The sequence below is a fragment of the Neodiprion fabricii genome, chromosome 4, assembly GCF_021155785.1.
Source record: "Neodiprion fabricii isolate iyNeoFabr1 chromosome 4, iyNeoFabr1.1, whole genome shotgun sequence".
Classification (NCBI taxonomy): domain Eukaryota; kingdom Metazoa; phylum Arthropoda; class Insecta; order Hymenoptera; family Diprionidae; genus Neodiprion; species Neodiprion fabricii.
Genome location: NC_060242.1, coordinates 16,981,385 through 17,007,579, shown reverse-complemented (window position 1 = coordinate 17,007,579; position 26,195 = coordinate 16,981,385). Strand labels below are relative to the sequence as shown.

Sequence of the window (26,195 nt, the reverse complement as noted above, 5' to 3'; positions counted from 1 at the left end):
TACTCATATCATTTGAACACTTTATAGGTGAAACGCATGCATCCGATGTTAAGAAAAGTATTACCGGAACAAACTCCGAACGAGAATTTGATCGAGCAGCGGGCTAAAATACTTTTAAAATCCGTATACCAAGTAGACTACTCAAGAGATTTAGGTAAAAGATGTTCGTGGATATCATATTTTCACACAGCTCTCTTCGCTCACGACGGATAATCCCCACCTACCTTTCCATATCATAATTTTTCAGACAACTACTTATCATTGACTGCTAAACGTACCGGGGGTGACAGACCCCGCGTTGCCTTGCCAGAAGGTTGGGTGATACCAGAAACGATTCACAAAATATCTTACAGAAACCCCTGTGAATTTGCGGGTCCAAACTTACTTTCAAGACTAACCAAAAAAGAAAAGCCGAAAGACAATTTGGAGCCGAAAGAAGAAGAGCGGCAGATACTCGGAGTCAGGTGAATGGAAATAATTACCTCAAAGTAATAAGTGGATCTTGATATTGATAATGATACACAATTATACAATTGCAATAACAATTTCTAATCTTTTAACAGAACCGGCGATTCGATTTACGGTGCGACGATCAGCGCCCTCGGGGAAAGGATAATCGAAAATCATATTTATGGAATGCCGCTTCCTTTAGATCCTCCCGTGCCGCACGTTAAGGGACCCGACAGCACTCGTTCCGACTGTTCGATCACTTTAACGAACCGAAAATATCCCAATTTCTCCAACGTGTTCTAATCATCACCAAACTCGATCTATTCACGTGTACAGCTAGTGGAAATGAACAAGTTATTGTTATCACGAGGCTGATCTTTTATCTGTGAGTTATCGACTTGAATATTTACAGATTGTTAATGTCAATCGGTAATCACGGAAGTTGTTTGTACCAACGCCGTGAGGAGTTCCACAATCCGTCACAATCTGATTTAAAGCGGTCGACAGTCTGTATTATTACATAGCTAACGCCACTGACGAAATTCGCTAGCCTCGCAGAAGTCGCAGAATACGTTTTGACGTTTCATTTTTGTTTATGTTTCCTCATTGTCATTCGGTCCAATACTAAGTCGCCGCCCATTGAATAGGGGCGTAATTATCACCACAGTTTTATTAGAGATCATACAAGATGCCTAACATATCCAGCATAACGCATTATCCTCTCAAGGTAAATATTATACCTGGTCCTAATATTAAAAACATCACTCGTTCTTTGTAATAATTGTACCTGTTACTGTACGATTGTTGAGTAATAGTAAAACGAAATACGCAGTTGTTTCACATCGTCGTCATTTTATGTATGTGTTGCCAATTTATCCGTATTACATTTGTACTTTCAGGTCATCTTTGCTGTGCATTTATTCTTCGTTACATGGTAAGGGGATATAAAAAAAAATCAATGTCTTATTTTAGCTTGTCACCTTCCTGTTCATATCTTAGTTTCGTTATGTGGCTTCATGAAAAATACCGATGAAAAAATACCCATCCAAATTCATGTGAGCTGAGAAATTGCTCACTAAAGAATTCACCTAATGTTTTGGAGGACTTCCTGGCTTGAAACTATTTCTTAGACAAGTTAAATGTAAAATTCAGTTTATATAATTAATCAATTGTGTAGGGGACTGCAAGGATATCTGTTCCCCGTATCGATGATGTTTTACAATCTACTATTCTTCATCTGCCTTCTGTGGGCAATACATAATTTAGAGTCAGACGAACCTATACAGTTTGTAAGTATGAATCTCTGTGTGCGATAAAGAAATTGAAAAATTCCAATACAGTCATCTTAAAATATATGTCTGAGAAACATTGTATCTCATAAATGAATAGTATTTCATACCGTCAGAAACTAATGTAAAGACACTTCTGAAATGACTTTTTGTTCCAGGCACTGTTCATTAATGTATTGTCGATATTCTTCGACATAATTACTCTCTCGATGCACTTCCCCGACTCTAGTAAGTTGCCGAAAATATTGAAAAGAACAGAAACAAAAAGATCTAAATGAATATTAAGCTCGATACTAACAAACTAATTCGTGCAGAGTAATGATGTAAAAAAAAAAGTAATTTCCCCTATAAACCCTGCCCGAGCAGAAGATGTTTCAATATGATCGCAACACCTTATAGGTGCATGGGTCAAATTTTGTGCAGCCATGATGATCATCAATTTGATTATACGAGTCCTGTCTAGCTATTCCCTACTTCAGATTGGTCAAGCCAGAGGAGGCACTCTCTCAACTATGTTTGCAAGTAATCCAGCCATGGGTAAGCGGCCCACTCCTGTCGTTTCTATTACAGCTTAAGGATTTATACAGAGAAATTTACTGTATGTATACAAATACCTAGAAAATTTCCACCGAGTACCAATTATCAATCGACAATTATTTGGTATGCATTTGATTTTTGTTTCATTAGGTTTTGGAAGGCAGGAGTACGAAGATATGTCGCAGCCGGTACCCAACAATGCTGATTTTGCATGAGGAATTTAAAAATAAAAATACATATTTGAACATATAAAACATGCTGCGACCAATTTTTTATATGAATCGAATGCAACGTTATACTGTTGCACGTATATTTGATGAAAGCACCTCAGATTGTTTGTCACTATTTCAATATAATCGATTCGAATGTCTTATACCAAATACCAGTTATATAATGTCGAATATTTGTCGATAAAATTTATTATAGCACATGTATGTATGTGATATAGTGTCTATGGTATATGCATGTAAGACTGTAAAAGACTATATCTGTATATACAGGAAGATTTTGTATTTTAGTAACGAATAATTTCAAAAAACAAAATAAAAATGATTAACGTGAATAACTTACATTCATATCTGAATCAACTGACGGAAAATGATGATCTGATTATACTGTAATTAATCCCTTCTTTTCTATTATTCATTTGTACGTTACAGGCAGTGAAAAAACAAACATATTCTGATCATGTACTTCTTGTAGTATGTAATTTGTAATAATAAATAAATAGACGGGGATAATGTACTACTTCGTATAATGATAATATGTCTAATAGTGTATTGTAATACTTAAATTGATTAAGAACCTCAGATCTCTTCAAGAATTAATTAAAGCTACTCGCAATCCGTCTATATATCGTTTGTAGTTACTGTTAACATTTTGGGTCAATAAAAATCTAATGACAACCAAGTAAAATATATGAATAACTTTTCATCCTAGAGTCCATGAGAACCCGTCCATGATTAAATCGACTCTGTGGTTAAATTTTTTTCCCCAGATCAAAGGTGTCGATCATCGAATGGGGAAGCAACGACAAGAGGCTTGTGCAGTTTTACATATTTTTTTTATTGGCCCACGACCAGCCCTTACAAAAAATTTTCTCTTCTCTTTTACATTTAAACTTGACTTTTCTTCATTTTTGTTATTTATTTTTCTTTAATTACTTAAATATCACTTACGGTAAGTTAAACTATACACGATAGTCCAAGCCTACAAACAAAATAATTGTATCACATAAAGGTTGAATCGTAATTTTTTTTTCTATCTCGTCCAACAATGATCATTATGTGATATAACAATAAAAATAATCTTTGCGCTAAACACCGATATTTTAAATGATAATTTGATGGTACAATTTGAAGACATTAGTTGCATTTCATCAGTACTTAATTTGGCTGTACGTTATTTTCCAGATTTTCAATTCATTCAGGAGCTTCAACTATTTACTATTTGAACAAAAATTTGCATAACTTCGTTTCTATGATTTTCAATCCATAGCTGGCACACATTACCAGAATAACACAGTTAGCACACTGGGGGCGTTAAAGACCCCAACCACTACAATGCATATCATGAGTAAACAACTGGTTATTTTAATTAGCAGAAATGACCAGAGAGTTTTCAATCTATCTTTCAAACGATAGTACGGGTCATTTTGAGAAAAAAATGTGTAATTCCAAAAAAATTTTAAAGTTTTACCCAATACACTTAAGGTATACCGTTTCAAGTAAATAAATCGTTTGATAGTCGTTGCTGATAAAAAGGTGTTTATTTTGAAAATTGAAACGATATGGTTTAGTAAAAGTCATGATGCACTTTTGCCTCAAACTAAGAGTAGAAGATGCCAAGGCTAAAATCGGAACTAAATTGGGTGGGGTCATCTCGTATCCTGGTGTCCCAGCTAACGGTTAACATCACTTCATACACAAGTGACAAAAAAATTGTACAAAATGAAAATTAAAGACAGAAAAAATTACTAAAATATAATAAAATTTACACAAATCAATTACAAAGTATTTAGATTCTCTGGTCACTTTTAATCAGTTGATACAGAAATACAATAGGATTCTCATCATCATACTTTTTGCTAATTTTTTTTTTTCCATTGCATATGGTTTCTTTTTTTCTAAACCTCCTCTTTAAAGCCTCTACAAATGTAGACTATGTCAAAGATGTTAAGTTTCAATTGTTTAATTTAAATCAAATTGCATCCATAAACTTGTAGCAGTAGGTGGGTTTACTATTAATTCCCTCTAATTTCCATAGACATTCTCATCGCTGTACGCTATGTAGAGAAAGAAATCCTCTTCATGGTGCTCCTAAAAATTTAAATGGTACGATGTAGTATAATATATGCATCTCAACATGGTAAGTAAATTGCATAGCAGTGCAAGTTTGAATAAAAAATTTTATTCATATATATTATATTAAAAATTTAGGCCTTTATTTGAAAGTTGAAATCTAGAGTTTTGCCGGCCAATTTACCTGGTAGAGAGCCCCCATTGTTGCACTGGTAGGTGGAATGACGTTGTTGACAAAGAAGAAGAGGGCATCCTCGGGACGCAGGTGAATACGCTTGCGAATCAGGAAGTAAAACTGTCCGACTGTCAAGTCGGAAGGTACAAGGTACTTCTTTTTATCAAGGTCACCGATTCGCGCCTTGGGAGCTTTCTCAACGATAACCTAGTTCCAACGAACAGAAGATGTCTGTATAGAAAATTAGCATTCGCGTAGAGCTGTACAGTAATGTCTGATCTACGATTTCGTTCAAAAACAACAAAAAACATTCACGGCTCTCTTTGTCAGGAAAAATCTCGCAAAGAATAAATAAGTAATAGGCAGAAAGAATAGTTCAATTGCAGATAACTTCAAGACAAAATTAACGTGAATAGTGCATGACCAGCTTGTTGTTTTAAACATTCATCGGGGTTCGAAGCTTGCGCAATAGTATATTTGGTATGTATACAGGAAACTTAGACAAAAATAAATGTAGAAAAAAGTAAATCCAAGCTGGTAAATGTGACATATTTGCACACGGTTAGTGATTTTTGGCACAAAGGATTACACTATTATACCAGCCTGCATATACACTAAATTGCACGGTTCCATAAACCTAACGTAATTATACATATTCCGTGAAAGCACTACTAGCAGGATATTAGAATGTTAAGTTGCACCATTAGGAAACTAGTTTAATATACACAGTTGTTATGTTCGTACTAAGCCCCGTTTTATCTTATCAGAGATCATACGAATTAATATTGTGGTTAAAAATCGCATTGTTTATCCACGCATTGAATAATATTCTCTAGTTAACTGCAAGAGGAACAATATTATCAGAGCTCTGGAAAATGACGCAATTGATTTTTATCCCTCTTTTCCACGAATTTTCTTCACTTTCTACTACTTTCTTTTTGCTCTAAAAAAGCATCGGAATAATTACGTAGGTCGCAAGCGAGGCAATGAATACAAAATGACGAAACTGAAATCTGCAGGCATTGTGCCGCATACAACATTGCGCGTAATTTCAACACTGTAATCGATAGTAGATATTCAGAATGAAAAGTTGGTATTACACAAAGAATTCGGCGGTGGTTGAAAGATATTGTTCAAAAACTAGTAGAGACTAGAGAGAGTAAGAAAAAACAAAGAGAAATGACGCTGAAAAATGCTAACTGTTCCAAAAATACGACGCAGAATAGCATCTCAGCGAATGTGTACCCAAGGCATCGACCTTGGACATCGTGTGTATCTGGCATCAGCCGGATTGCATAAATGGCAAGCAAAACGCGACGTCCCAACAAAGAATAGATATAATAACCAGCAGACGGTAGTCAGTGTGAGGAGTAGACGCGATCGTTGGAAAATAAATCCGCGTCATTATGGCCCGCAAGTTACGTTGCCGTAGTTGGGTTCGCAACTTCTTTTTACGTAACGGTGACAAATGTCTTTCCTTGGTTAGCAGCTGACTATATTGAAAGTAACGTATAGACACGTTGAAACTCAATGTAGGTAGATACCAGGTTCTTCACTTGAGACAGAAATTTACTTTCATGAAACTTACGGGAACACGGTCAGGATATTTTCGCCTGATTTTCTCGCCCTCCGCCTTCCTTTTCTCGAATGGATGCTCCTCCTTGTATTGAAACTTCATTTTTCAATTTTATTGATACAAACAAAAATACTTTTCCCGATAGATTTCGAATGGAGACGACTAAAACTGCTTTTACGACTGGGCCACTAACTGTCACAACAATTGCCGTGCGTCAACTGAACGCTGAACGCCGCTCGGACTGGACTGCGACTTTACTGCGCGGCGTAAAATAGTCCTCCCCCTCTATCGCCCAAGTCGTGAAATCGATAAGAATCCTATTTATCTTACGTGAGTGTAAATAGACCATTAGTGAAAATGAAATATTAACTATATTTAGAATAAATTTCACTATTCTTTATGGGTCTCTGTTTATAAAGCGTTCAGGTTATGAAGGAACGAAGGATGTATTACTGCGCCGTTACGCGATGACGAATGACGTTGCAACATTCTCGTTCTGTACTCAGACGTAGAAACGCCATTCGCTGCTTAACTAGATTCGATGAATATGGAAAATGATTTTAGCCACGTTTCGCTAATTTCAATTCAACACACCGGTATCACTGGCTAGCCAATGTAACAGGTCAAATATTCAGTTGGAGGATAGAGGAGTCTCTTGGATATCAGAACAAACTATAGGTCGACTTGCATATTAACGGCATTTATTATTTGAACAATATTTATGTACAGATGTTGGTAAAGACCGTCAATAAGCGCAAATAGATGTAAACAATTTCGTTTATTCGGCATCATCCTCGTCGTCATCTTCTTGGCTGTTTATCTGGAAGTACCTCAGTTCATAGGTATCCTTGTCTTTTGAGACGACACGAAGCCAGTCACGCAATTTATTCTTCTTAAGGTACTTCTTAGTCAAGTATTTCAAGTACCTGAAAAAAAACGTTTCCAAATTAGTGCAAATATCGGTATCTGAACTGAGTTCAGTCTAAGGAGCGGTAAATAATCGTTTGTAGTAGTATCTAACGATCAAATAGAAGAGAATTATTCATATGCCATAAGTGCCACATCCATTGTGCAAATACACTTTTCTGTAGCAATAGATGAGGCACATTCAAACCATGAAATACATGGCGGTAACACACCTTTTGGAGAATGGAACATCACTGTTAACAGAGAGTTTCATCTTGTTGCGCTCCAAATTTACATTGTTTCCAAAGTTTCCAGTTTTGCCATTAACCTTGATTCGCTCGTGAAGATACTTCTCCTGCAATTATAGAAATAATGATACCAGGTTTGCTCACGAGACACTACATACGTAAAATTTCAAAGCATCTGTGACCAAGAGCGCAGTGTTTGCAATGTATACTGAATTGCACGATGCCCAGATTTCTTCCAGTCGTTGCCGCTAATCTAATTTGAGTAAAAGTGTATGAATTACAGTTTCAATGGTCAGGCATAAAGCAATACAACTACGTTGACGGGTATATACAAGAAACATAACGGAACAAATGTTACAGTTATTGTTCATAGCTTGAGAAGGAGTTAAGATCCGAGGTTTCAGAGGTTAGGATCGAGCAGTACTAAGGTAAGTCACAGAGCATTAAACGAGAGAACAGTACATAAGGGGTAAAAGTAATACAACTTACGAAGTTGGCAACATCCATGATGTTGTCTTCGACAGGGTGAGTGCAGTCGATTGTAAACTTTAGAGACACCTTCTTCTTCTTTTGGCCCTTGCCACGCAGGTTCTGCTTTTTCGCAGCTTGCCCTGGGGCCTTCTTCGGTACGACCTGTAAAACACAATTTTTGATTACTCGAGATTAATGAGGGAAGTGGTGTGCCGTTAAAGCCCGAGAATATCCTACAAGAAAACTGAAAGCATGGTGCAGGCGACCAGATGCGTGTGATGACGGATCGACACCGGATCAGTTCCGTGATAGGATCCGATTTTATTTCAGGAATCGTCGGAGATTCTTTACACCACAAATGAAGATACATCAACATCAGTGTCTCTCCCTTATATTTTATATTTATTTTTAATTAACACTCAACTTATCATACATAATACGTAATTTCGCAATGGATCAAAAACTTACCGGAGCCATGTTTACGTCTCTACGGAGAGTGAAAGAAGCACCACAGAAGCACGCGGCCGTAAATAGCTGCGGCGCCACCGTCAGCCGAAACTATGCGAAGCTAGAGAGGAAACACGAGTGCAGAATTTGGCCAGTTGAACCACGCACAGAAGAGACCCGAAATGAAAGAAAAGCCTCAAGCGCGGCGTATCCTGCGTTGCCTCCGTCAACGGTAACACCTGTAAAAAAACTGCATATTTTTTTACGAATTCGGGACATAAGTAACTGTCTTGAATTTCGCTACAAAAGAGCCCTGCACTGTCGAAATTTGAACCCATTCCATTAGTTTGTTTATTTAATATAGGAATAAAAAGGCTGAGTTTGCTCGGTCGGTAAGGGTAGAATATTGTAATAATATGTAGGAGTGCTACATGACCTTAGTGGCGACCTTAGGCTTTCGTACCTTTGCCGTACCATGACTTATCACAGCAGTCAGTGCGCATTTGAGACGTCGAGTTGTATTATAGTTCAGGGTCGCGCGGCTGGTGTCGCCCAGGCGAAACTCGGAGTCCTCGGAGTTGATCAGATTCCGTGTGGTGCGCATCCACAAAAAGACGCGGGATATACAACTCAACGTCTCTCTGCTTCTTTATTCGTACGATCGCTTATAACTCGAGAACTACTGAACCGATTTTGATTCTTTTCTACCTGCGAATAGCTACAAGGTCTAGCCAGAGTTTAGGTTACACGTATTTCGTTACAAATGTCAACTAGATGAATAGAATTAGAGATATAACGATATTTGTAAGCCATATAGGAATACTGAATTACTGAATAGTTACTGTCACGACTGCAAAATAAGTCAGAATCAGGGGCTTACTCTTCTGGCTAGCCGAACGCGATGTTAAGTAACGCGTCGTGTTTACATTTATTCGGTTCTCAAGTAGTTTTTCTACTATATACTTATACCTTTTCATTCACCTTACTCTCGCCGATAACGGTATTTATAATAAACGTATGGAGTCATTCCGCATGATTATTTTATTTTAGTTACTTGATATGATACACTGAGAAATAAAAATATGAACCGGAATAATAAAACAAAATAAATTGAAATATACGAGTATCGTGAACACACATTAATTTATGAAAGGGGATGAGAGTTGAAAAATCTTACAAAGGAAAAATTGAATCTCCTGCAATCGGTCGATAATTTCCTTTTTACAATTTTATTATTGTTTACGTCTGATTTACAATATAATGGAATTCTATTAGCGCTTATAGTATACATTTCATGTTACTTAACATTAGTCTGAGTAAGTTACATTCATTTCCTTTTCTTTCTTTTTTTTTTTACAATCATAGCTATTGGTTAACTGTATTTATCAATATAACGCTTACTAGATATAAATATGCAAGGTAATATGAAAGCGAAAATCAATTAGCCGTATAGAGCGTTGTAATTTTAAATTGAAAATTTAATAGTTCATGATTATTATTTCTTTTCAATTTGTATAATCAGAATGAATCGAGTTACACGATCGTAGCGTTTTAATTAATTACAATCGTAAGTTTTCATAGAATTAATTAAAACATTAAAATAGCATAATTTATAGTCCCTAATTTCATAGAAGTATGTATAATTACAGCGTAATTCCATGTAATCAACGTTTTGAATATTACTATAATATTCTCTCTTAACAAATTAATATCATATTACATACGCGACCGTATTTTTCGTATTTTCAAGTATAATTATTATTACTATACTTTGTAGTGATGATTTATATAGTGGTATCTGGGTGTTTTCAAGCATTATTTGGGTGTTCGAATACATAATATAGGCCTGCTCAGTGGTAATTGGATTACATAATATCTTATAATAATAAAGATAATGCCATAGTTAGAACAATAATTGATTGTATTCAAATGATTGAAAACTAGATTTGTATATATTATATCAATGTGTAATATTATGCAAAAACTTGAGAAAATGAACAACACTCTGAAATATGTATACGTATAACACTATTATATATAATATCATTAATTACAGGCTTTACTACAATGACATATGCATATAATAAGTATTATATGTCGCTGTCCATCAAAACTTTACATTCTACAGTATTAATAATAATAAGAAAACTTTAAAATATATTGTTATTATATTCAAAATTAATACCATGCCCCACAGCTATAGTCACTCACAATATCATATTTTTCTATCAACATATATCGACGACGTATATATAATGAATCAACTTCAAACCATTTTCCTCTCATTATTCTTCATTACTAAATCTTTACAAGATTACTGATTATATTCAGCGACAGTATACACAGATGTATGTATGTATGTATAATATAATATGCATGTAATACAGTGTTGCTAATTAATTTCATTATATTGTTTTATTGACATTTTGTAATACCGCGTTTTTCAACAACGTCTCGCGTATATCTCAAAATTAGTTTCAAGCCAATTTTCGAAGGAAATTAAAGTCCTTCATCCTTATCCATTCTCACATATCTCAATTATCGATAACGATATTAGTAAAAGAATGGCAATAATCATTATTTCTACAATCGCATCTAAATGGATGCACGTGCGTGAGTTATTCTGCTTTATTGAATTAAATCAGTGATAAATCGAAGAAAATAACGATAGAGAAGACGATGGAAAATTACGTACTCATAATACGAACATAGAATAGCGATCGCGTAAAATAAAAAACTTTGGTTAAACTTAAACGTCAGGAATGAATCTTCCAATAAGATAGTAAGTCACTTCTAATATTTATTATACACTCACCGATCAAGCTGGCCACAGAAAATTTGCGATTTGCGAATAATGCATACAACGAACACGACTTTGTCTCGAAATCAAATCAATGGGCCAAATTTTCATTCCCTTCATTCGATGAAAATCATAACAATTTTCTAATAAAGTATAAGGATCCCCAGAGTTGTAATTATAATTGCGACGTGTTTTAATATAAGATATCGTGTTGAATACAACGCGTACGTGGTTCGACTTAATCTTACATGATATTGTGAGCACCGCTCAGTGTCCCGACTAGCGCTGCATTTGCGGTCTGAGGTCCCGAAGGAGCTGCCGCAGGTCCACCAGGTGCGGGAGCTCCCGCTGGACCAGATGGTGGAATTCCTTGTTGCGGCGGCAAGTAAGGATAGGGTTGTTGTTGAACGGGTGGCGCACTGTCCGGCATGAATTTTGCTGAAAAATTTCACCAAGAAAAAACGATCGTTATCAATCAATTCTTCGAATCGTGTGAATCGTTGTTTATTCTTTGTTTGCGTTTTTACAAATTTTTCCCTTTTTTTTTCCCCCTCTTTCTATCTTTGTTGTGATACTGCTGGGTGAAATGTAAAAAAATAGTATTTAGAAGCAGCGTTACGATATGATTACGGGATTGGTGATTTTTTTCTTTAAATGCCTGACAATGATTGATAAAAAGAAATTGCAACGGAGAGATTTTATGGAATGTCTAAAGATTTTAGAAATCATGATCGTCAAGTGTGGAAAAAAGATTGAAATTCATCAAACTGTTGTAATATATATCGTATGGGGCTATAGATAATATTCCATGTGCCACAGGATATTGCATAAATTATGTACAAAATAATTCGGATTATGTGTATATGTAAAGTAATAATATTGCAAACGCTAAATAATATATGTGATTGTGGTCTTATAAAACATACAATAATTATCTGGGGTCACAAGTAAACAATCATATATATAATATAATATACATAATTACCACACACTGACAAATCAATTTATAGTTCGGTTCGTATAACGATTTAAATGACATTGAAAGTATGAATAAATTATAACTTAATAAATCAATAGAAAATAATATAATCGTAACAAGGATCGAAGAAAAAATTTACCCAAAATAAAGCGGACGATAATTGTATAAATAATCGACAATTATAAGCACACGCGGTCATACACTTATATATTCAAAGACAGATAGTATATCGTATCGGTATATTGTACGATCATTCTCATGTAGGAATAATTCTAACACACAGCCCCTATTTATACACACATAAGGATTGTTGATATTTTTTTTCCACGGTACGATAAAAGAAATACAACGAAAATATTACACCCAAGTACACATATTATGTAGTGTAATTAAACTGAAAGTGTGTATTACTGGAGTGATTAATTGTGTTTTTGCCGATGAATTGCGTACGATGAAATTTTTGTGATAAAAAGATGGTTTCAACTCGATCTCGGTTGCAATTGTTTATGCACGAGTATTGTGTACCTGTGTGTGTATATAGTGAAGTCGATGTTTTATTATTGTTAATTGACCGTAATGAGTACGAGCTACTAATGTGATTTGTTTGTCTGTTAAAATGTTATTGAATAATTATAATAACTAATAAATTATAATTCAACTTCGGTTTACGCAAACAGTGTATAATCGCACAAAGTAAAAATTATTACAAATTTCAGAATTGTATATTACATCAAGTTTTACATATTTGGGTCTATTCAAGGAATTCTTTTCTAATTTGGGTCCAGGATTTGATTCAATCCAGAAAAACTTTGTTCGGGGTGGAAATAAGTTTACGAAATTGTGAATTCACGTTTTTTGATTAGAAGAAGAATTTGAAAATTAAGCTAATGCATAGATTACTGATATAATTTTCACAATTTTCGAAGCTAGTTGTAATGATGAATATAGAATTACACAGGTTTCAAAGAGACCTGACAAATGAATTGTACTAAACTTTCTTCATAAAATCTCAAAAACGATTCGACTTTTTTTGCCTGTAAAGCTTTATTACCGGACACGTAATTATTAAATTTGTATGTGCGAATTAGTGTGGAAAAAGTGTTCGAAATAGAATTAAAAGAGTTTTGTAATAGTATAGATTATGAATAATTGATACGTGCTTTTGTACAATAAATTTTATATAATATAAGCGATTCATGCAACAGGCGGAGAAAATTATTTCTTCATAATTGATTGTCTTACCTTTCAATTATATACGTTACTCAATATTTCTTATAGGTACATGTATGTTAATTTTGGATCCTCTTCATCGCCACGTAGCTTCTCGACTATCATCCGATAGCATGAATGTTTTTACAACATAATAATTACTCGCATACAATTAACTTACTTCGCAATAATATATTCTATGAAGACTGCAATAGAGCTGTGTACAGTATAATAATAATGTTTGAAAAGATTCTGACGTTCGATCGTTACGTATAATTTATACATTGATGTATTACCTACGTATTTCAAATGTTCCAGCTGTTGTCATTGATACGTTATTATACTGTAGTTCATATTTGATTTATACACGTATATATATACTGTAAAATGTTGAAAGCAGCCATATTGATATTACTATTATTTTTGTTCTATAAACATGCGTGTACACTAGGGTGGTCCTTATTTAGGGGGTCGGAAAAATTTTCATTGGGACGTCCCCAAATCATTAAAAAATCTGCAAAGTTTTAATTCTCTACGTCAATTGGAACATATGCCAAATGTAAAATACATGTAGTTGTTATAACCAGTTATTTCGTTTTGTATGATTTTGATATAAATTAAGGGTCCAATTTGAAACTTGGCAGAGTTGTTGTTTATAATGATAGGAATGAACCCTGAAATTTTTTAAATTTTACCATTATTTTTCGCTTATATATAAGCCTAATAAAAGTGATGCTATATTAAGCTTATATAAAAAAAAAATGAGTAGATTATAAAATTATGATAAATTTTTTTAGTTTTCACGGTTTGTTCCTATCAGTACAAACAATAACTCTGCCAAGTTTCAAATCGGTCCTTAATTTATGTCAAAGTCATATAAAAAAATGCAACTGGTTATAAAAACTATGTATTTTACATTTCAAACTTTCGGAGCTTAGAGGCACGTGTTTATTTATTAATTAAGTAATTAATTAAGTATTAAATTGGGTAATAATTTAATTATTACCCCATTTATGTCGTTAAGTTGTGATTTTCGACTTTGAAACACAACCTTGACGTGTTGGGATTTCGAAACTTTTGTCGCTGAAAATCGCCCAATTTTTTTTTCAAACACTCATGACTATAGGAAAGACGGATACCAAATTGCAGATTTTTCCAAGCATTATTAAGGTGGGAAAAAAAAGAATGCAGTGAGCCGCAGTTCTCATTTAAACTACGGTGAAAAATTCACTGCCTTAAAAGCAATATTTTGACTTGACCGACAGGCTCAAGGCTGCACATAGTTTGAAAAAAAAAATTTTTTATAACTTTTTCCGCCTTGTTCACACGTAATTTCGAAAACAAGCTAAATAACGACCACCGTAATGTGAATAATAATATACTAATAATAAATCAGGTATATACGTGAGTCCGTATACATGTAACTAACGGTTTACAGATATAATTAATAATTATAATAAACATGTACTAACACCTCGTGATAATTTCCTTTTTTTTTTTCTTCCTTCCTTTTACATCATGTATAATATTATGTATATCACACAAGTCGTTTTATTTATAGCTATCATATGTTCATGGAAAAGCGACTGCAGCTTATAATATATGCCTTACTGCAATTATATCGAATTTTATAACTGAATCCCGATTTTAGACACACATGCAGACGTACAAATCATGGCAACGGTTTAATATGCGCTCTAAAACAGAAGAAGGAAAACAAATCCTGTGTTTGCTAACGTATTATAATAATATATTTTATAATATATTAAACGTATATGTATGTATATATATATTATAAACATATTGTACGACACAGCTCGACTCTTATCGGGTCGAGATTATACTACATAGGTTTATTTCTTAATTTCTCTTCGTTTTGTTTCCAAATTCTGGATCTTTTCAACTATAAACGTGTATATGATTGTTCAAATAATCGTAACTTTGAATCCATTAGTCATTCTTTCGTTGATATATATGAAATATATATAGAACGAAAGAATGAAATTTATTCTACTGGTGCTATCATACAACGCATTATAAATATTAAAACTAAGCAAGACCAGTTTTCCTAGTTTTTGAATTGCATTTAGAGATTGTTTTTGGATTTCATTCAGACCTGGTCCCAGTATATATTCTGAATATTTTACCATCTCTTGAACATTTTAATTCGATAGACAACGGAATTGAATTAACTTTCAAAAAAACATATCCGATCTTTCAACGCTAACCGATGAAATATAAAAAAATACAACAAATTCGTTCAAACAAATTGAATCCTCTTCAACAGTGACATCCTCCTGTCGTCGATGTACCCATGGTGTAAGGAAACAAGGTGTGTTCTTGCGTATCACTGTCGCTTCGGCCATTGAGAAAGTGCCCCCACATGACGTCGTTTATATTTAACTGTAATTTTCGCGACGTCATGTGGGGGGGAGGTATCACGTGAACTAATTACCGTGGGAGTAGAGCACAGCATCTTGATTCCTTTGACCACGCATATACCGGAACAATATATGGATGCGCATGATAAGAACTCGGAGCAGTTCTGAGTTTCGCCGGGGCGACGCGACGTTGACGCGCGCTAGCGGCTTCAATCCAAACAACTGAAACTCGCAGCTCTGTTCAGAGTGTTTGTGTAACATGGATTGCCTATATTTAAGGATCCTTATGTTGCGCATCCACGTAATGGCCCGGTATGCATATTACATTGTTACGACCGTTACTATTACCATAATATTATCGATCGATACGCAATGACAATTATCTAATTTGTTAATAAATAATCACACAAGGATTGCAGTAATCTATATACCTATAATATAATAGTGTATTTTCTTTCTTTATCTATAAGCTACGATTTCCTCATATATATATATAGATATATATATATATATATATATATATAGTTTTCGTTTTGAAAATCTGCTACTGTCATATTATCTGAACCACACGCCGATGTAAACGTTACATGTAATAACTATACTCGTATATGTATATATAATATATGTAGGGTATATAATATTCGTCGCATTATTGTTTCATTTCTTTCTCAATATAATTCCTATGCATGTACAATTTTTTTATTCGTATGTGTACAATTTACTGGCTTGTTTATTATTTAGCTCGATTTTTAGATGCTACCAAAGAACAAGCAAAAAAAAAAACAGAAGAACATAGAGAAAAATTGTATAGTGAAGTTTGAAGAATAATCATTAATACATCAGATCGACATCATCGTTTCAGTTTTTAATTCAATATTAATTTCTTTGCATCGGTTTTTTCTTAATCCCAATTGTTACCAATATTTTTCAATACATACATGGATACGATTACGATTTTTTCAGCTCTACATTGGTAACTACGCACGCAAAACTTTTTCCTCTCATATTTATTTTTTTCCCCTCTATTTTTCAAACCTTCTTCTCGATTATATACCCATCGCATAATATATTTACGATAAAAATCCTGACTTTTAATTATTATAGAAAATCTTTATTTAGTTGAAATGTGTTAAATACCGAAGAACGTATAGCCATTACATGGTATGCTAATGATGTATATATTATACCTTGGTTTACCTGAATAAAATCAATTTCTTCTTGTTCATGTTTGTTTTGTTTTTTTTTTGTTTTTTAATTTTTTTTTTCCTTTAATTGGTTTGGACTTAAATTATATCATATCAATTGCGACCAGCGATGTCTGTTGACGCCTGAACAGTATTTGGCGTATCAAAATTATTTTTGCGAATCGCTTCCACCCGTGGTGCTCGCTGAAAATAATTGTTTTTCAAATCGTTTATAAATCTTTATCAAAAGACATGGAACAATTTTTAATACAAAGAAAAAACAAATGAATATTAAAATTATCTACGTACGTACATTCTTTTTTCTCTGTTCTTTGTTTGTCTCAAAAACAAGGCATGCAAATTTATATAACATATATTAATCATGGCAGCTTAGGCAATTGATTATAAGTATTTTGGATTATAGTTCTTCATAGATTCAATATTTAGTCTCACAATCAGATTCTATTTCGTGCGTGTTACTATAATCAATAGTATAATTATTAGTGTTCTAAACATGCAAATAATTTGCCATGCTTTAGCAAATATCAATTTTAACTAGCTATAAATTAACCTCGTTTGTATAAATTTGGTACATTATATACGAATGATACAAAGATTTTCACATCGTTAAATTATTATCACTGTATATAAGTTACAATTAATCCTGATATATTGAAAACTGTCGCAAAGACGGCGTATACAAATTTTATTTAATCAATTATAGTCTCTGCAGAATCATACAGTTTGTAAGGAAAAAAGTTGTAGAAATTGTAAAACGAAGTTGTATAGAATTTGCACTACCGATAAAATAAATGAAAATGGCACTGACATTGTTCGCCCTCAGAAAAATGTTGATTGTTTTAATCTAACAGTCTTGACAAAATTGCATCATAAATTAGAAATTTTGTACCTTTTTAAATATTAATACTCATTTTCGAACAATTCAGAATCCTGAAAAAGGATATTGCACATAATCAAAGCTATATTCCGATTATCAGGCCATGCAGTTTTCAAGAATGGACAATAAGCATAACAATATCCGTTTGCTTTAAAGTAGAGGATAAAAAAGTAATGAAATGCAAATATAAAGAACAAATTACATTAGTATAATAAAAATAATGCTGACAGTAACGAAATAAAGGTAGTGGACAATTACGCCAGTCGGAAAAATCCATGTTATGTAAATGTTACTAAGCAAGCCATGCAAAAGGCGCACGCGCAGAAATCATCCCAGCTTGAGATTATTTGGTTTATATAAGATAGTATAAAAAGTACGATGAAAAAAGATTTATATCTAATAAATTATGAATAGCAGGTTATGTAACAATTTGCTTTAAAAATTCGATTGAATAAAAATTGAGAATATTGAAGAATGATTGTAATTGTATTCGAGGAAGTGTTTGTATGTTTTTTTGTTTGTTTGTTTTTCTGTTGTAGAGAAAGATCATGCAGAGGTATCTTGTCTATGCGGTGTATTTGTGTTTATGTGAGTGTGTGTGTATTTGGCAAACTGCAGACGAAACAATTGTACGGCTAATTAGTTATTCCGAAGTTATAACATAACTATAGAAAATTGTTAAAACTTGTAACAATATTAGATGTCACAGGTGTAATATTCTTACGGTGGCGAACCTGGGGTTCGATTATGTAATTTCACTTTTCACATTTCTCACCATCCAAGCATTCCGATTGGTTGACTAAACTTTGCAAACCAATCAGAATGCTTAGATGGTTGGAGATGTAAAAATTGAAATTACATAATCGACCCCCTGTGATAGATTACTGGGTGTACATCCGTTACGGAAATACTTTTCAGATGACACTTCGACCTAGGCCCGTTTGGATTGGCAATCCTGGGGGCGCTATCAGTGGCCCCAGGGTTGCCAATCCAAATGGGCCTCGTCGAAGTATCGTCTGGCAGATATTTATGCAGCGAGTCTACATTGCGTGTGTAGATATGTGGTAAATATATGGTATACATGGAAACACAATAAAGCACCAGCCCTTCTGTATTATTGTAAAAAAAACTGTTGAAATACTTCCTCGTAGGGGGGAAAAATCGGCGCTGCAGACAAAAAAGAAAACGAATATACGTTTCAGGCGTTCTTTTCTGATCTATCGCCTTATCGTACGATATCGAAGAGTTTAACAAGACTCCGGAGTTATTTATTACGTGATTTCAGAAGTTTGAAGATCGTGGTCCAGGCGTATTATCATCACATGGTACTAAGTTCACGGAAAAAATTAGAAGGTATCACATACTTATGTCCAGCATACACAAATACACGACACTTATAGACAGACACATACCTATTACGTATACCATTCAAGTCAGAGTATTTATACGTATACGGCTTGTCATTGTTGTAGGCGATGGGAAAAAAAAGAAGCAAAATGCTTGTGTTACCAGAACGTGGGAATAAGAAATCGTTCTTTGATTGTAAACAATTGAGTTCAAAGAGAGCAAGTTATGATTCTGTCTGTTCATGAATTGTTATAAATCCAATAATTTTGTTCTTGTTTTTATGTATCAATGTGAATACGTATAGGATAGTAGAAGTGAAACAAGTTGAGTAAAGCTTGGGAATGAGTAAATCAGTACAGACGTGATACTAGAAGAAGTAGTAATATGGTAGTGGCAGTTGGAGTAGTACGTAAAGTAATTAATACACAGGTGTGAAACACAGCGACAGTCAGCATCAGCGCAACCCCTAAACATTACGAAGATCAAACTAATACACGATTATATACATACATATGTATATATATATATATATGTATATGGTAGCGGTATTAGGAACAATGATTATACATAACACGATCACCATCAATGTCAACAATCCTATACAGAAAAATGCTTTCCAACGAACACATAATTCTTATGTATATATGTAGATATATATGCACACCTACATAGTAAATAAGAAAAATAGCAATTAAATCAAATTAATAATCGAATGACAACAGAAGTAAAAGATTGAAGAAAAAAAGTTGGAAAAAAAACTGAAGCACTGTATAATTTACTGTACTGAACAGTTTTTAACTGTTCATTTTTTTTATATATATATTTTTTCTTGCTTCCTTTTTGTACGTTTCAATCAAATATAAATTCCTACATCAAGACACAAGATCGCGAGAACTACCTGCAGTCTCACTCACACACATTATCGTCCGTCAATCAGCCCGCCTACATGAAGTTCGCTAGACGGAAAACACAGAAATATGCACTTGTTAGTGAAATTTCAAACTATTTAATTATCTGTTTCGATGATGTAATTATTATTGTAACTATAATTGTGCTCGATGGATTACAATATCATAAATTTTTTCAAACTTTCAATACTTTACTGTCCATTATTATACTGTAATTGCGTTTTTACAATACTGTTACTAAATAGTTGCATCAATAAAAATTTGTACGATCAGGAGAAAAAAATACAGTAGAATGCGATTATCGTACTTCATAATCGAACTCACGCGCCCTTATCGGAATCTATGTGTGTGTGTTTAAAATTTCAAGTCTATGTGTGTATATATGAATTGTATCGCGACATAAGACAACATTTATGAGACATATTTACGTATAGATGATTCGTTCATAACGTATGTATATGCATAGAAATTGACACATGATTTATGTATATTGTGCAACGACTTATACATGTGATATATAAGTTGATACGAAACGTATTAATTATGAACAACAATTATATTATAACATTCGTAATTTGTTGTTATTGTTGTCGCTGTTATTTTTTCGTTTTCCCCCAAAGCATTACATACACACATTGTAATTCGGTATTTCGCGATGATATTTCAATATAATTGCTTAAGATATGCAACCTGTTTTGTGATATACTGTTGAAATTGTTGTATGTTAATAATAATAAATAATTGTTTTGCTTTTTTTTTGTATCCACTTACCAACGATGATGGCAAGTATGATGAGACCAATGACTCCGATTATAATCATCATCTGTAAAATAGAGAAAAGAAGAAACGTTAATTACATACATTCATTCAATCTGCTGCAGTTTCAGTGATAAGATCACCATATTATTTTAACTAATCGTTCGATGATTCTTGATCTTGTACGATATATTATTTATGATCATTAGGTTTGTAATAGATACTAAAAACTCCCCAAGAATGCATTATGGATACACAAGAAACACTGTTCGTGAATATTAATATACCTTTAAATTTTGTAGCCAGAACTTCCTCTTCAACTTTCCTGCCTGTTGTTCAAACTGTGATGCGCCTTGCTGTAAAGCGTCTAAAAAAGAAATACGAGTAATTTAAAAATAAGAGTATATTTAACTTCATAGAAAATTCTTCTCCAGTTTTTCAATAACATTATGAAATAAAATACATCACCAAATAAAAATACGCATAAATTAGTTTAGAAAAATTTGAATTTCTTAATTACGCCTCAACCTCAAATTTACGTGGCATTGATTTTGTGAATTAGAGGTTTCACCAATACTGAAAGATCGCTACTTGTAAGTAAATTCGCCTGCACTTACACAATTCGGAGTCGAGGTGAATCTTACCAAAATTCACCTGTATTCATGCAGTTCATTATCAGAGTACGTTTTACCAAAAATCGGTAGAATGTACCTTGAGTTGCATAAATGCAGGCGGATTTTTCTGAAATTTACCCTGACAATGAATTGCATAAATGCAGGCGGATTTTGATAAAATTAACCCTGACAATGAATTGCATAAATGCAGGCGGATTTTGATGAAATTCACCCTGACAATAATTGCATACATGCAGGCGGATTTTGATAAAATTTACCCTGACAATGAATTGCATAAATGCAGGCTGATTTTGATCAGATTTACCTTGACAATGAATTGCATGAATGCAGGCGAAATTTACTCTACCGTTAATTACTGTCCATGATGCGATAATTCTACCAAATAACCATTAATATTAACGATTCCGACTACCATTAGAATTCCTTTCCCTTTTCTTTTTTGATACATACAGCAAAGAATGCTATTTTTCGAAGAGAATTTCGCAATATACCTATGTAACGAGTATCAAGTTGATTTTAACAATAGTTACCAGCCCGATCGTCGAGTTCCGATAATTTTTGATCACGCTCCAAGACCTTCTCGACGTTCGTCTTCATTATATCGACAACCTCGTCAACCTGTGCCTGCGTCTGCTGCAGCCTCTTGGACGAGGCAATTTGTTGGGGAGTTCTGGGGCCCCCGACGATTCCATCGCCTCCGGCACCCGCCGCCGCATCCGGCCCAAGACCGCCTTCGCTTGCCCTGAAATTTATCGTCACGCATTTTTATAATTATTAAAACTGCAAAGTACATAAGGATAATTGACAAAGGGTGAGATCCCATTCAACAGGCAGCAATCACAGCTAGGAATTTCTAGTTCTGGTTACTATTATAAAAGTCTTTAACTATATTCTCATTTCTTATCACAAACAAAAAATATGAGTATATAGTACTCGTCACGAAATGAAGATGAGTTTTGTATCTGTAAATGCAGAAAATATAGTACGTCTTATTATTCTTTTTCGTTATAGTCACCGGTGGGGTCATATTTTCCTATAACTATCGCGATGATTGGATGTTGGTACCGCATAATAAATTGAGAATGTAATATTGATGATTATAATTTTTACACTAAATAGTTACCAATTTTTGTAATAAATATAACAAATTGAATTTTTCTCGGAACACATGCGATTTTATTTCATTCTTATTTTTTGACATTTGCGGAATGGAATTGTAGCAGATGATGGCGGTAGAGTCTCGATTCCGTCAAGCCTCATATATCCCTTCGAACGCGATACATTACGGATCAATTCTTGGTGGAGAAAATGAAAAGCAAAGGGGAAACGAGAGAAATGAAGAGAGTGAAGAAGAAGGAAAATACAATCTTGGACTCATTATTATCGAAATTGCAGCTCTCCAGTTTACTGTGCTTATGTTTTTAATCGTGATCGAGACAAAGTTAGATGATTATTGATGATCTGCATCTTTCATTTTTAATCCTACGTGTATACGAGTATCCTGCATACGATACCCCCACCCGACTTAATATAACCATATTTTTGCGGAAACCTTGCAAGTGAACGACATGTGTTATGTCTAATGTCTACACATAGCATCAGGAATATCGTAAGTATCTCTGAATGATACTGAAATTGCACAACCATCGGAAGTATCTTCAAAATCATTTTATTCTTAGTATCTTTTGACGAATAAAAAAAATAACAAAGCAACAGTCAAATCAAAATGAAAAATTTCAAGATCAAAAATATTATCATATTATCAATTGGTTCTATCGTATGAATAACGTATCGCGATTTTTTTTCTCCGAGTGGTAGCCGTGCGAAAAAAAAATCTCGATATATGGATGAAAAATTCATGATGTAATTTCTCCGATTGCGCACGACCTCTAAACTGCAATGTAATTTTCTACAAATTTCTTCTTTCTGTTATATTGTTTTTACGTATATTTTAGAATGTAATACAAGTTTTGTTTTTTTTTTTGAAAAAAACTTAAGTAAGGATAACAACAATAATAACATAATGAATAGTAAAATGAAACTTTCATTATTTACATACCATATGCATGTATAGACATTTGTCCAGATATACCTACCTAGGTATTATATAGTCATACACATGTGACACGTATTGTACATGTATGTATATACTTTTATACCTATATACATATCCATTCTACAGACCCTACACCCACACATCGGATTGCCAGGGTCGCAGCTCCTCGCTGTACTCCCGGTAAAAGCTCACTGCTTCTGCTGCCGTTGGCTGCTGGTTTGCTAGTTTTAAAGGGCAAAGTTCACACGTAGGCCACCCGGTACCCGTTCGATGATCATACCGTTACGTTTTAACCCCTGAGGCGACGAACGAACGAGGAGCGGAATAAAATAGGTGCAAGACAAGGAACGAAACTGAACGAAACAAAACGAAACTGAAAACGTAGTTTACTCTGCGTTTATATGTATAACATTGAGGATTAATTGTAAATATGGATAGTAATGAAACAAAAAGTAGTTGAAAGCGTAATAATAACGGAGTTGACCTTATAAAGTATAGTCTTCAGCCTTTGTAACTTCAATTTTACGTGTAGTTTGTATGTATAATACTAAAATTATTACACTATTATATAATATAGGTATATTAAAGTAGCCATATAACGCTATCAATTGTATTATTTCTGAAGAGAATAAAAAATAAAATTAAAAACAGGAAAAATGTGTTCGCTGTTGAATTTTTTCAAATATGGTATACATAAATATTACTTTACTCTGTGAAGAAAGAAAAAGAAATGAAAACGTTTGTTACTGGCATTGTACAACCACATATCCCGCAATATTAGCAATAAAATATTAAAGTACAAAATACAATGATCTGTGAAACTTTGATTATTACAATCCATGCTTGAGAGGGAGAGAGAAAGAGAGAGAGACATGGATAGATAGAGGCAGAGAAAGTGTATGACGAAAATAAGGACACCGATTACAGTTGTGCATTTAACATTAAGTAAAATAATAGAAAACTGTGAATATAAGAACATGTTGTTAATATAAATATTATTATTATTGATATAATCGCTACAAAGAGCGTAACAGATTCGAATAAGAAGAGAAAATGGTGTGACGTAATTTAAACGAGGCTTAAAAATAAATACCGGTACGAAACGGAAATCCATGCAAGGATCGAAAAATTAACCAGTCTAAATATAAAATATCGTTTGTGTATTCAACCCATTTATGATATGTTTTATTAATATTGCGGTACGTTATTCAAAGAGAGAAACGTGGTCGCGCTGTCCCGATCGAAGAAGAATATATTCCTTTGTAAAGCTTGTACAGCAGCAGCGCGGTGTGGCGTTGCAAGCTTGTGGAAGTAGATGTCAGGTAGGGAAGGCGATTGAGAGCAGGTATACAGTATATAAGACAAAATCGATTCGAGAAATAGGACGGTTAGAAATTACGCCCTAAACTCGCGTTTGCAGCAGCGCGTGGTGGATAATAGCGAAAAGAACTTTTTAATAATGCATGAAATTTTGAAAATTATCGATGTCGAATCCGCACCTCAATAAAAAATGAAAATATAATATAATTAGCGTCTGCGCCGTATGATCGAAATCAACGAATTATATACTGCGAATGCAAAAAAAAAAAAGAATAAATATCGTTTAAATGTAATGCAATAATTGAGAGAGAAAGAGAGAGGGAAAGGGAGGGAGAGGGAGAGGGGGGGAGGGAGGGAGAGACGGAAAAATGTGAAAAATATCAATCGACAATTTACAGAATATACGTATATAATTGTAAAAAATTCGGAACGGAAACAAAAAGTCGCCAATTATACGCGAATCTCGGCAAAAATTCAATACACAATGGATCGTGTGTTCCTGCGTGTTTGAATGTAGCAATAAATGCGCGGAATTCGATACATGGTGTAGCAGTAAATCGGCCGGTTTGCACGGCGATTGCGATACGTATATACATATGATGAATAATAAAGGTATACGAAGGTGTGATGATAAAATTGTGTGGTGAATACGTATAACGATTGGTTGGGGTAACTTTGAAAATAGTGTACATACACATGCAAGGATAATGCATATTATATGCATATACTCACATGATATCTAGTTAGCCGGAAATCCGCGGTGTGTTACGCGTGAGAAAAAATTGATTTTTTTCTCTCCTCTTACTTGGTTTTCTCTATTGAGGTTTATAACCGAGCGAACGGACGGACGGACAGACAGTCTCTTCGGGGGAGAGAAAAGGCGGAGGATGCTTGTTACACTGAGGATGGTGCCACCGCTACTGGTGGTACTGCTGCTGCTGCTGCTGCTGCTGCCGCCACCAAACTCGCTCCGCTCCCCTAGCCCTCTGGTATTGATAAATTTTCCTGAATAAAATCGTGCCCCTAGTACGCACGGCCGAAGCTTCGTCGAGCAGCCCCCGGCGATACGTGTATCGAAATTACGAAACGAGCCGGCGAGTAATCGAGAATCGAATTTGGGAACGCGTTCGAATTTCAAACGAGTTCGGAACGCGCGACGCGAGATGACTGTTTTTTCAAATCAATACCAGCGCGCGAATGCGGAGGCAATAAACAATATCGAAATTTTTCGATTCTTTTCAGCGACGGGGCTTGTGTCTAACCGGGAAACATTGCGAGATCGAAAAAATCACAACAACGCTGGTTTATTCTTTTGTGCAAAGT

General features: G+C 34.2%; 4 protein-coding genes and 1 long non-coding RNA gene across 6 annotated transcripts; 1 reads left to right on the top strand and 4 right to left on the bottom strand.

Moving 5' to 3' along the window:
- Nucleotides 1–975: 975 nt before the first annotated feature.
- On the top strand, nt 976–4,201 carry LOC124180575. Of its 2 annotated transcripts, none has more exons than XM_046566269.1 (6): nt 976–1,177; nt 1,350–1,384; nt 1,628–1,739; nt 1,898–1,967; nt 2,139–2,337; nt 2,427–4,201. In XM_046566269.1, the coding sequence occupies exons 1-5, from the start codon at nt 1,139–1,141 to the stop codon at nt 2,312–2,314; spliced, it is 432 nt and encodes a 143-aa protein (XP_046422225.1). In that variant the 5' UTR covers nt 976–1,138; the 3' UTR covers nt 2,315–2,337; nt 2,427–4,201. The 2 variants fall into 2 exon arrangements, with proteins under 2 accessions (XP_046422225.1, XP_046422224.1); XM_046566268.1 differs by having other exon boundaries at nt 978–1,177; nt 2,139–2,276.
- Nucleotides 4,202–4,378: 177 nt separating this feature from the next.
- LOC124180578 (gamma-aminobutyric acid receptor-associated protein) lies at nt 4,379–6,557 on the bottom strand. The gene is made up of 3 exons (XM_046566277.1): nt 6,340–6,557; nt 4,761–4,958; nt 4,379–4,594 (listed from the first exon to the last, which is right to left on the bottom strand). Exons 1-3 carry the CDS (start codon nt 6,427–6,429, stop codon nt 4,529–4,531), a joined length of 354 nt encoding a protein of 117 aa, XP_046422233.1. The 5' UTR covers nt 6,430–6,557; the 3' UTR covers nt 4,379–4,528.
- A 449-nt stretch (nt 6,558–7,006) lies between these two features.
- Nucleotides 7,007–8,546, bottom strand: LOC124180577 (60S ribosomal protein L22-like). Its single transcript, XM_046566275.1, has 4 exons — nt 8,421–8,546; nt 7,971–8,114; nt 7,467–7,588; nt 7,007–7,253 (listed from the first exon to the last, which is right to left on the bottom strand). Exons 1-4 carry the CDS (start codon nt 8,427–8,429, stop codon nt 7,106–7,108), a joined length of 423 nt encoding a protein of 140 aa, XP_046422231.1. The 5' UTR covers nt 8,430–8,546; the 3' UTR covers nt 7,007–7,105.
- A 2,132-nt stretch (nt 8,547–10,678) lies between these two features.
- LOC124180574 (vesicle-associated membrane protein 2-like) lies at nt 10,679–25,895 on the bottom strand. The gene is made up of 5 exons (XM_046566266.1): nt 25,605–25,895; nt 22,027–22,238; nt 21,149–21,228; nt 20,877–20,928; nt 10,679–11,637 (listed from the first exon to the last, which is right to left on the bottom strand). Coding segments are annotated over exons 1-5 (540 nt in total). The 5' UTR covers nt 25,607–25,895; the 3' UTR covers nt 10,679–11,443.
- LOC124180579 lies at nt 13,560–20,089 on the bottom strand. Its single transcript, XR_006870285.1, has 2 exons — nt 17,266–20,089; nt 13,560–17,156 (listed from the first exon to the last, which is right to left on the bottom strand). It is a non-coding gene; the product is annotated as an uncharacterized LOC124180579 (long non-coding RNA).
- Nucleotides 25,896–26,195: the final 300 nt, after the last annotated feature.